Source organism: Urocampus carinirostris, chromosome 2 (genome assembly GCF_059441175.1).
Source record: "Urocampus carinirostris isolate Australia breed hairy pipefish chromosome 2, RoL_Ucar_1.0, whole genome shotgun sequence".
Taxonomy (NCBI): Eukaryota; Metazoa; Chordata; class Actinopteri; order Syngnathiformes; family Syngnathidae; genus Urocampus; species Urocampus carinirostris.
Genome location: NC_142350.1, coordinates 53,046,094 through 53,057,423, shown reverse-complemented (window position 1 = coordinate 53,057,423; position 11,330 = coordinate 53,046,094). Strand labels below are relative to the sequence as shown.

The 11,330-nt window shown below is 37.9% G+C and overlaps 2 protein-coding genes across 7 annotated transcripts; both read left to right on the top strand.

The window, feature by feature from the left end:
• The first annotated feature begins 209 nt into the window (after window positions 1-209).
• On the top strand, window positions 210-6,119 carry mrps15 (mitochondrial ribosomal protein S15). Its single transcript, XM_088327072.1, has 8 exons — window positions 210-445; window positions 1,555-1,617; window positions 1,695-1,770; window positions 3,332-3,380; window positions 4,459-4,543; window positions 4,623-4,681; window positions 4,918-5,109; window positions 5,854-6,119. Exons 1-8 carry the CDS (start codon window positions 325-327, stop codon window positions 5,944-5,946), a joined length of 738 nt encoding a protein of 245 aa, XP_088183198.1. The 5' UTR covers window positions 210-324; the 3' UTR covers window positions 5,947-6,119.
• A 131-nt stretch (window positions 6,120-6,250) lies between these two features.
• On the top strand, window positions 6,251-10,978 carry ponzr11 (plac8 onzin related protein 11). 6 transcript variants are annotated; one of them, XM_088327074.1, is made up of 5 exons: window positions 6,395-6,412; window positions 7,410-7,474; window positions 7,618-7,743; window positions 8,867-9,003; window positions 10,646-10,978. In XM_088327074.1, exons 2-5 carry the CDS (start codon window positions 7,429-7,431, stop codon window positions 10,748-10,750), a joined length of 414 nt encoding a protein of 137 aa, XP_088183200.1. In that variant the 5' UTR covers window positions 6,395-6,412; window positions 7,410-7,428; the 3' UTR covers window positions 10,751-10,978. The 6 variants fall into 6 exon arrangements, with proteins under 6 accessions (XP_088183205.1, XP_088183200.1, XP_088183204.1 ...); XM_088327073.1 differs by lacking the exon at window positions 6,395-6,412 and adding an exon at window positions 6,424-6,455; XM_088327076.1 differs by lacking the exon at window positions 6,395-6,412 and adding an exon at window positions 6,536-6,599.
• Window positions 10,979-11,330: the final 352 nt, after the last annotated feature.

Below are 11,330 nucleotides of genomic sequence, written 5' to 3'. Positions count from 1 at the left end.
AATTTTCTCCCATTTAAAATAACCAAATGTGTCCATTTATTTCCCTTATTAAATGTACTGTCATCAATTTCAATCTATTTTAGCTTATGTGTCCAAATAACTTGTATTGATATAATTTTTGTCTTAACCTTATCTTATTATCTTGTACTGCTTCATTTGGCGAACAATTTTCCTTAACCGATCGATGAGCTCTGGACTCGTTCAGCCTTTCTTGTTCGATTGTTCATGTCAAACTAAAATGGCGCCGCGCATCTAGCGGTCGAGAGATTTCCTTCCTCTCCCCGGGCTCACTGTTGCCTAGTGTGTGACGTTGTCTAAAATAAAATGCTGTCGAATATCTTTTTTAGAGCTGTTTTGAGATCTTCGGTGAGCGTTTTTAAAGAAAGCTCACCTACTCCACAATCGTGTTGCTCGGCGTTGCTGTCCGGACACTGGGTCAGCGGCGGTAAGAATACAGCACGGTGATAATAACAAAAAAACGAGGGAAGCGAGACGTGCATGTTGTTTTATCTATTATTGGAATCCCAAAATGTATCTTAATAGTCGATTGCAATGATAAAACATCAAGTATATAATAATCGCTACACTGAAGGCGCTAGGTGCCAAGAAATGCGTACGCGAAACCCACGTAAAAACCCGAATTAAAACTATCCATCCATCAATTATATGAACCGCTTATCCTCAGCAGGGTCGCGGGGATGCTGGAGTCCAACCCCGCTATCTTCGGGCAGTGGACAGGGGACACCTTGAACTGGTTGCCAGAAAGTCGCACGGCACACAGACAACTCACTTGCTCATTCATACCTAGGGACAATTTGGATCGGCGAATTAAAACTAAATGCATGAATTTCTATTTTTAGATAATATTTGATTATTATTTATGTTTTCTAAATGGCGAATTTAAGCATATTTAACTGTAGAATGTATTATTACCGAATGATAAAGTACCAAATGTTGGAGTTTCTTGATGTTTCTCACCGTTAACTAATATTGTTTTATCTTCTTAAAATGGCTGTACACATATGTAACGTGTCTTTCTGAAAAATTAAAAATTAAATCATGAGATGAAGTATGAAGTACCTGGCCTTTCAGAAGCATAAACATTCACTACAATAGGATGAATATCTATTGCATCACTATATATAGACTGTCACATTTTAGCATTGCTGTAGTCTGTTCACAAAGTACGCTTGCAGTAATGCTCTTCAGAAGCATTGCCTTTAACTATGGATGGATGGATTTAACTGCCATTTTAGCCACAGGCGCAGAAAGTCAAGCGGAAATACCCTAGAAAAGTCAGTCAATACATTTGATTCTTTTCTAGCGAGGAAGCTGGAGTTTTCATTTATCATTTGTCTCTGCACGACAAGTCCCACAGAAATTTGTGATATTAAAATATCCCAAATGAACTGTGCCTATATATCTTAATCTATATGTTTAATGGTTCTTACTTTGCAGAAATTCACTTAATATGGATCTTCATGTACCTGATTTACCGTGAAAATTGAGGGAATACCGTAGCACAGAATGTCTCTTTTCTCTCTCAACCTTCAGGATCCTCTGCCCTAGCAGCACCAGTCAGACATTATGCTCGAGCCGTCAGGAAAAAGATTGCAGGTAATTTATCTTACATTAAATGGACGGTAAAACTCACTTATAACTGACTGCCTGTTGTTCACTTCTTTGCGTTCCAGCTCCTGAGAGCCAACTCAGCGACCTCCCTCCCTCCTTGCTGAAAATGGATTACACCGCCGTTCCCCTCGCTCAAACGTAAATGTTACAAACTACACTGCTAAAGTCATGTTGAGTTATGTGTATTTGTATAGCCCTTAATCATTAAAAGTCTAGAATAGAGGTCGATTGATTATCGAGACGGCTGATTTTCTGCACCAATATTGGAGAATTTGACAGATTTCGGTATCGTGATTTTATTAAGCCTATATTAAGCACAACACTGAGCAACAGCCAGCCCTAGCCTTTTTTTCCTCTTCTGTTTCTGACGCAACCCATTCGCCATTTCTGATTGGATAAGAAACTGGGAGAGCCTCTGAAGCAGGAATTCTCCACTCTGCACTGTTCGCAGTCACATACTGGAGCGAAAGTTAGGGCTGTCACAATTTTTTTTTATTGTGATTACATTTCACATTCGCAATCAGCGTTCTTTTCTCTCCACACCCTTTGTGACCACCATTGACTGATTTGTCAAGTAAATGACGCACACACTTAATTAAGCAGGAAACACCAGTGTTTTGCCCAATTCCGACTCACCTGCAGAATACGACTCCCCTTCAGATTTTCCCATCTTTCTCAGCGCTACGCTTCAGATAGAATGAGTGTCGTGATCGTAGTTTGTATTATGTGTTTATTAAAAAATCTTGATTGGGGTAATTAAGATAAAGAAGCGGCCTCTTCTTAATACAGTACAGACGCCTCCCGACTTGCGTACATTCGACTTACAGATTCCGGCAGATTCGATATTTTTTTTTCGGGATGTCGAAAAATATCCGGACATTGCACCTTTTTCCGAGTAGAGGACATTACTGTAGTGCTTCTTTCCGCCGCTACCGGAATGTGGTGGCGCTATGTGCGGTCACCCAGCATCCAAAAAAAATCCGGCTTCTACTTCCTGGTCCGTGTGTAATCATAACCACGTATACTGTATCGCTAGCGCGCCAAGAACTTATACGTTTTTATTGTTTAATATCTCGTGCATCCATTCAATATGGTTGGTGTAAAGTGTAAAGAAGAGGCGAGCTGTTTCTTTTGAAACGAAAGTAGAATAAGAAAGCTTAATTCGGTTGAGAAAATGGTTGGAACGCTTTTTTTCGGCCACTTTTTACCACAGCGAAGGACCTCTTGAAGCGCATCCTCCAAAAGTAAGTTAAACCCAACTTTATTTATCTTTATTGAGCCTATTATTTCATTAAATGGTTATTTTTATAGTACAAAATAATACAGGTTACTTAAACAAGCCTTAAACATAGTCATACAAACCTTAAACATACACAATATAGCACTGAAGCAACTTACGAACAAATTCAACTTACGAACGATTGTCCGGAACCTAACTCGTTCGTTGGTCGGGCAGTGTCTGTACTCATGATCATATCGGCCCTGAAAAACTGAAAGACCACCAATGCACCATCCCCTGATCTGAAACCTGCATGACAGAAAGGAACAATAAAAAAAAACAAGTTCTGATTTGTAAAATCGCATTGAACATGTCAGACGTTTTTGATAGGAAGGTTCAAAATTGAATACATTTATAGTTGAGCACATTCTGGACAAAAACAGGTTTGTGTGATAAAAATGTATTTTATTGTCAATGCAGGACAGATGACGTTGTCAAACGACTTCTTTCGCTGGAGCTGGCGAGTCATGTAAGTTATTTCATGGATTGCAATGGCAGTAAGGTACAAGTGGGCGATGCGGCAAAAAAATTCACCATTTGAATAAATATATATTACAATAGCGATGTTTCTTTTTTTAACTCAATTGCAATCTCAGTTTCATCTCAATTCTTTAATTAAAAAAAGAAAACTATTACAACTACTGTATTTTCACACCTAAAAGTCGCACTCTCCGTAGTTGGTTGTATTTTTGTGTTTATCAACTCCTACCATGCGACTGCCTTACACCCACACAGACAAGCAACAGGTGTGCATATTAAAAAAAAGCAGCAGGAGAAAAACTGAGTGGTTTTAGTTTATTTAACTTTTGATATCAAAATAAAACACTCAGATAAAAATTTGTCTGAGTTCGTTTTCCAACTTGCGAACTTTTGACATACATAACTACTTTCTGGACACAAACCTGTTTTAAAATGAGAGCTAATGTTTTGTTACTGATTAGCGCAAAGGGCTTCCTGTTTGATTTTTATTTCTGAAATAACTACTTTTCATTTTACTACTATGTTTATACTATGTTATTACCAAGTAGTAAATATTGAAAATCTGGTTAAACGAGGCTTAGTCAACTACTAAAACATCACGCCAGTTAGCAATCAAATTTCCTGGATAAAACACTATAACCCATCACTGGTAAGTTACTTTCAGAACCAGACCATGGGTTACTCAAGTGGGCACCACTTTGCTGACCCCTGGTCTGATTTTTGCATGGTTTAACGTAAGGCAACTATGCAAAACCTAGCATTAGCGGCTAGCGCTTATCTTTTAAATGCAAGCATTGTCCGTAGTATTCATGGTGAATATGACATTAGCTGCAAAGGGTTTTGGCATTATATGCAAGATAGTTCTCATTACCTGCTACATTAGGGCAAAATATGCGCTAAATCCAGGCCAGTGACTGCCAGACATAAGATAGTAGAATAGGTTCCAAAGATGATATAACGATCTTTCAATTGTTTGATATTAGTCTTGTGTAAGTTCTTAACTATTTCATCCCAACAACTTTATTGTGTGTTTGTGATTCTTTCCATGTGCTTGTTTGTGTCCCCAGAGTGAAAAGCTGGCCGTGAAAAAGGAGCAGCTGATCGCCAAGGTGCAGCGGGACGAGAGTGACCGCAATTCCGTGGAAGTGCAACGTGTGTGGTTTTTTTTTTCACTCAAAAGCGACTTTTTGTGTGCATTGAATGATTCTCCTGGTTTGTATATGCGCTGCAGTGGCCATCTTGACGGCGAGGATCCGCAACTTCCAGGAGCACTTGTTCAAACATCATAAGGTGAGTTGATCCAATTCGTAACGTGGTTCATGTGAACCTGAGTGTCAGCTTGTTTCCTTTCTGTGGCGTTTCACAAACACACACAAATGCGTACAACAGGATATCCTGCGTCAATCTTGCCTCACACAGAAGGTCGTGGTCGGAAAAAGTCCACCTTTTCAACACAATCCGGCTATTATTTCCTCTGCGTTCAGCGTTTTGACTGAGACAATCGTGCCCTCATTTTTGTCTTGCAGGATAAGGCCAACAAGAGACGCATGTTAATGGCCATCGATAAAAGGAACAAGCTGCTGAAGAATCTGCGTCGGGAGCGTTACGATGCCTATGAGAAGGTGTGCCAGGAGCTGGGCATCACGTACACTTTCCCGCCAGAGTACTACAGGAGGGCCACCCGGCGATGGAAGGCCAAGAAGGCCTTCTGCATCAAGGTAGCGGACTCGACAGCGGCTCCTGTTGTTCGGCGTCAAGTCAATGTTCATGGCTGCCAATATATACCGTACTGTCTACATACTATAGTCCTTTGCTACTCACTTTGCCACCTCAATGCATGCAGGTTGTAAAATATTCTGCTTTTTTTGCCGTTCTATTCACCAAAAAGTGAACTGCACTCGTGCAGCTGCAATTCATCATCTCCAATTGCATATAGCTGCAGGCTAGGAGAGCAGAGAATGCTTTAGTCGGGCCTTGCAACTTTTTTTTTCCGTTCGTTTCCCAAAAAGAATATTGCACTTGTGTAGCTGAGATCCATTACACCTGATTGCAAATTGCTGCAAACAGGGAACGGCTGGGCACACTTTTTTCCGGTTTAGCATCTAATTTTTTGCCCTTACTGTATATCTGCCTAAAATGAGCTGCATTTGTGCGTCAGGAATTCATTATCCCCAATCACATATTGCTGCAGGAAGGGACCGGCATTACCCCCGGTTGACTATTATTTAGGGCTGCAGTTGCAAGAGCACGTTTTTTTCTCAGTTCTGGCTGCTGAACTTGCTATTTTGCTCCAGCTAAAATGAACGGCACTATTTTGGCCGTGATCCATTATCCCCAGTCAATTATTGCTGAGAGCGGGGTATGAGACAGCAAATTACATGTGTCACCGGTGCCTAGCTTTATGTTTAATTTTTTGTTTTGTTTTATTCTGGCCTTTAATTCTCGTGTGGTTGCCCCCGCAGGTCTTTGAGGAGGTAAAGAAAAAGAAAGCCGAGGAGAAGCTGAAACTGAAGCAAATTGCAGAAGCAGCCAACGTGAAAGCAGCAAATCCATAGTCTTAGCTTGTTCCCCTTATTGCATTTTAAAAAATTGTTTCATGCCACATGTATGCTTTTCACATTGTAATGTGAAAGAAGGATATGGTCTGGAAACATCAACACAAAATATTCATACACCTTTTTATATTCTTCTCATTCACTCAGCAAGATAATAAAGTCGGGAAACGAAATCGAATGTTTTAGTGCTTATTTTATTTTGCTATTGGCATGATTACCTTGGTTATAGAACATTTTTTAAGAAAAAACAATATTATGTGCAAGATAGCTGTTCAAAACTAAAGATTCCACCTAAAGCTAGTGTTCTGCAGCAGTTACGCTTAAATATTGTCCGAGCAACACCATCATCCTTCTCAGCCATTTGGTTTTGCTCATCAACATTTCTCAACTAGAACCCCAAACTTCCTGTGCGGCCACGAGCTGCACCTTTTCTGCAGGGTCAGAGCATACTCGCGCTCTCCTTCTGGTAAGTCGCAGATTGTTCTTCACTTCCTTGCAAAATAGCAACGGTAAATGTGAGGGATACGTTTGAACTTTGTCTTTTGAAATGAATTCCAGAAGCGACGTATTGGCTGCAGATTGAATTGAATATAGGATTTAGACAACGTTTATGGAAAACCCATTTTGCTATTCTACTTGACCTGTTATGCAGAGTACTGTATTATTTTTTTGGTATTGTCTTTTATAATGATTGAAAATCCTGTTAGGTCGGAGGAGAAATAGAAAATAGTCATAAAAGAACTCAAAGTGAAACATTTAGATGCTTAATACTATTTTTATTATTACTCTATTATTTTATTTCTGATGTATAAGGACAATTTTTTTTTAATTGTTATTTTACGGCTGTTATGCCTAAACTATATTTTTAAATTATGCTATTTCTTTATGGCTGATCAGTTCTATTTAAAAATGTATTATTATTCAAATGTTTTTTATGTTTATATTTTTTTATGGCTGTTGTATGAGGACTATTTATTATTCTTATTTAACTGTATGAAAACATGTTTTAAAAATTGATTTATATTATCACGTATCATCTTTCAGGGTTACAATAGGAACAAAAACTGGATTTATTATTGTTAATTTATCCATACATAAATATTTCAGTTTAATAAAAATACCATCCTATTACGGACTTTATACAAAAGATATACAAAAAAATATTTGGTATAATGAGTAAGCACAGATAATCTTAGCATATTCCATTTATTGATAATGGATGAAAATTGGAGCTTATTTTTTTCTTTGATTGATATTTTAAGTTATTTGCTGTGTAGTTTCATGTAAATTATTTCCCCACATATAAAATATAATTTTATTATTATATTTTAAGGTAGATAAACTACTTTTTAAAAGCCTACACTATTCTCTAGCCACTTAAAACTGGTCTTGACAGAAAAGTTGTCGTAAAATCAAGTGTACATTGATATACCGCACAAATAACACCAGGCTTCATTTTATAGGCTTATTATTCACCCTCTAATGTGGAAAAAAACACAGCCAACAATGTGGCAGGACTCAGATTCAGGTCATTTTTCCCTCCTGTAAACAAAAAAAAGATGTATTCATCGTAAAATCTCTACCATTTTGTATGTATTTATAATATATAATGTGTATATATATATATATATATATATATATATATATATATATATACTTTTTGTGAATCAGAACCTGCGTCCCAAATGTCCAACCCAGTTGTAACCAGTCAACCAGGCGCCGGCGGTTATGGCACCAATGTCCAAACAGGAGAGTGGAGCACCGGCCTCTGCTCCTGCTGCAGCGATTTATTAATTTGTAAGTATTAAAATGACTTCCACTTATATTCATTATTCCTTTAATGCCCCAGTGTCCATTATGTAGCGACCCCTCCTTGTGTAAAATTAATTCATTTAAATAAAACCTTATTGATTGAAATAATTAGCCTTGTAGATTTAGAAATGTATAATCATATTAAACAACCTGAAATAGTTGTCATATTTGGCCATTATCTTATTACTACGGAAGCAAGAATTATTTTGCGAAGGTAGCTTGTCCCGGCAGTGATTTTAGTCCATAACGGGAAATTTCCAAACACAGCAGAGCTGCACGTGACGGTCACCGAGTTATTTGATTCAGATCTCCTCCACTCTTTTTTCACTGTTTCCTTCTCTGGCCTTATGTATTAGCCACTTGGCTGCAGGCTAAGGCTTGCTCCTAGCGGCTATATTTATAGAAAGCTGCCCGGTGTAAAAGCTTGCTTCATCTTTCAATGTCACTCGCCTTCCACAACTAAACGTAGCTGAAAATTCTGATTCAGGGACCCATAGCTTGACAAATTCTACTTGGCAATCTTTTAATGGCTTTCTTTGAAGCTTTTCCGCTAGCAGTTAAGGTTAGTCACTTACACCAGCTCCAGAATGTGATAGTCGCTGAGTCCCGATATCATAACTGTTTTTCACTGTTTTCTTCTCTAGCCATTTATATTAGCCACTTGGCTGCATGCTATGGCTTGCCATTATAGTTTTTGTAAGCTGCACTGAACAAATTCTGGTACACTGAAATCTACATTGAAATATTTTACTTGTGTTTTTAGTAGCTGTACGTGGTTGCTGCTAAAGTTAACCACTCACACCACTGTTGACCAACTCCAGCTATTCCCTCTTTTCAGGCGCTCCGGGTGGATCAAGCTTACTCTGTCTTTTGTTGTTGTACTCGGGGATTATTACCAGCTTTCTTTTCCTGTCACTAACTGAAATTCATCCTTGCTAATGCCCTCCAAAAAATAGAATTAGGCATCCAAATTTTGCCATGTGGTATCCTTCGGGCTTTTGTAATGTCTTCTTCAAATGCACACACTTTAGCTCCATTCTAAGCTATAACAATCTCTAGTGGTGATTTTTTTTTACACACCGTCACTTTAATACTTTTCCTGGGGCAGGTGCTTTTGGCTGTCTGTGCCCGTCTGTCCTGGCCTGCTACACAGCGGACAAGTACGGGGAGAATTGTTGCTTGGGCTGCGTACCGGGCGGTTTGACTGCAATGAGGACCCACATGAGGCTCACGTATGGCATTCAGGTATGCAGAAGTCCAAACCTGGAGGGGAACAAGGTCTTTGATTTCATTAGATCGTTGCACAAGAGAGGAACGGTTGCTTACTCTGGTGCAATTGTGCACCTCTTATGTAATGTGCACACGTTGCAAGTAAGCCAAGTCAAAATGTGTTGTTCTGTTTGAATATGCTGCTTCGATATAATTTGTTTTGTGGGATAAGAATTGAGAAAGTCTGACAAAGCATTACAAAGCAGGAGATGTTACCAATTTAATGCGTGAAAACAAATCCGTATCTAAAATATTAAAAGGAAATAACAAGTGTTTTTTTTAAAATCGGAAATGGCAAACTAGAATACTAGTTTCGAGTCAAGATTTTTTCATTGTTTAAAATTTAAAAAGTAGATTTGTTTTAAAAGCCGTAGGCATTTTCAAGAGTCGTAAAGCGGTAGTCTAACGTGTAAAGTGGGAGTGTAGAGCAGCTTCAGCGGCTGACTGCTGTCACAGTCTTGTTCCACGGACAGACTGAGGAGATCATTTCTTCCTCATGCCATGAGGCGCTTTAACTCCACCCGGGGGAGTAAAAGCCCACATTAAACCCCACCCCCACATTTGCATTTTACCCTATTTTTATTACAGTGTGTATTTTCCGTAGCACTATTTAAATACTCTATAGCAAAACGTTATATTGGGTATTTTTTTTTTGTATTTTATTCTATTATTTTATTTTTCAAAAAAGGATACTGCTGGAAGTGTCAATTTCCCTGCAGGGATGAATAAAGTATCTATCGATCTATCATACTGTGTGTAAACCATTGAGGAAGAACCAGCATCCTGTCATAGCAGCATTCACAAAAGCAACGGTGTGTGGGTGGCTGTCTCCCTTAACCACTATAGTTTTAGTGGCACAATTTCCTGTGGTGTGTCTTGGGCAAGTACAGCCTGGTGGCCCCATCCCTCTCCAGGCCAGCGAATGTTCCCGCCCGGTCTCAAACTGGGAACCTTTTGCGTGTTAATGTGGTATGCATATTACATTCAATCAAATTTAAAACTCATACCGGTGACTTTGGTCTGTTTACGGCCCAATACAATACGTTAAAATTTGAAAAAGCGGTTAGAATTTTAGGGGGAGAAAAGCGGTAGTGTAACACATAAAGAGGTCGTGTTGGTAGGTATGCATTTGTCATGTACATGTTACAAGCAAGCTCAGTTAATTTGAGTTTTTTGTTTTTGTTTAGACATGCCAATCTGATCTGATTTGAACATTTTGTGGTCCAATAATTTCCTAAAAAATATATATCGAGTCTGATATATTGATAAGTTGGAGAAATTAAAAATAAAGATACGTAAAAAAATTTTTAGGAATATTTTATACTACTTTTGAAGTTGGGAAATTGGTCGACATTGGACACTAGCCAGTTAAAAAAATATATTGGTCTGTTTTTTTTGTATGTTTTTGTTTGCAAAATAAATTAACAATATAGGATTGTTTTGACGTCATCGGCTGGTCAATTATTTCGTGTGTCTATAGCATCATCGTGTGGTATTTATCGAAATTACAAACCCTAATTATTTTTTCCCCTAAACTCTGCTCTGTTCCTATCACTTAACCTGCTTCGTCATTATTCCATAATGTGCCTTATTGATTATTTTTTCCTTTTATTTGCAGGGTACAATTTGCAACGATGCCCTCATGACATTTTTCTGCAGTCTCTGCGAGTTGTGCAGAATGGCCAGAGAGATCCGCATCCGGAATGGCGAAACTTCACCATAAGAGCAACAGAATTGAAAATCAAATAAAAGAAATAAACATAGATTTGACATGATTTTATAACAAATCCATTTACGTATAAATCGCCCCTATCATGTATGATCTGACTCCTAAGATTGTTTTTTCATTTGTTTATTTGATTTGTTTTTTTTCATTTTTTATTGCAATAAACTGGACAATTCAGGTAATTCCGAAGTCTTTATTGGAATAAAGACCTAAGTAAAAGCAAAACTTCTGCCCTGAAATTTAATATTGTTCATTGTAAAATGATCAAAATAAAGATGTGTTTGTGTGCTGCAATTAGACAAGGTAGCTAACATAAAAAAGTGTTCACAGAGTCTTCATTTGTATAACTTAGCATTTTTTTGTTTTGTTTTTTTACTGTATTGACATTTTTTGTTTTTGTCCAAATATATTATTATTCTCACAGTTTACCTTGTATATATAATAATTGTAATTTTCTGCCAATTGATAATATTACTTTTTTTGCAGTGTGAGCATTTGTTATGTCATCTCCTCAAAATGGCTGTCGCCCAATTCTTGTTATAGACATAAAATTTCATGTTAAGCATAGTAGAGTTGA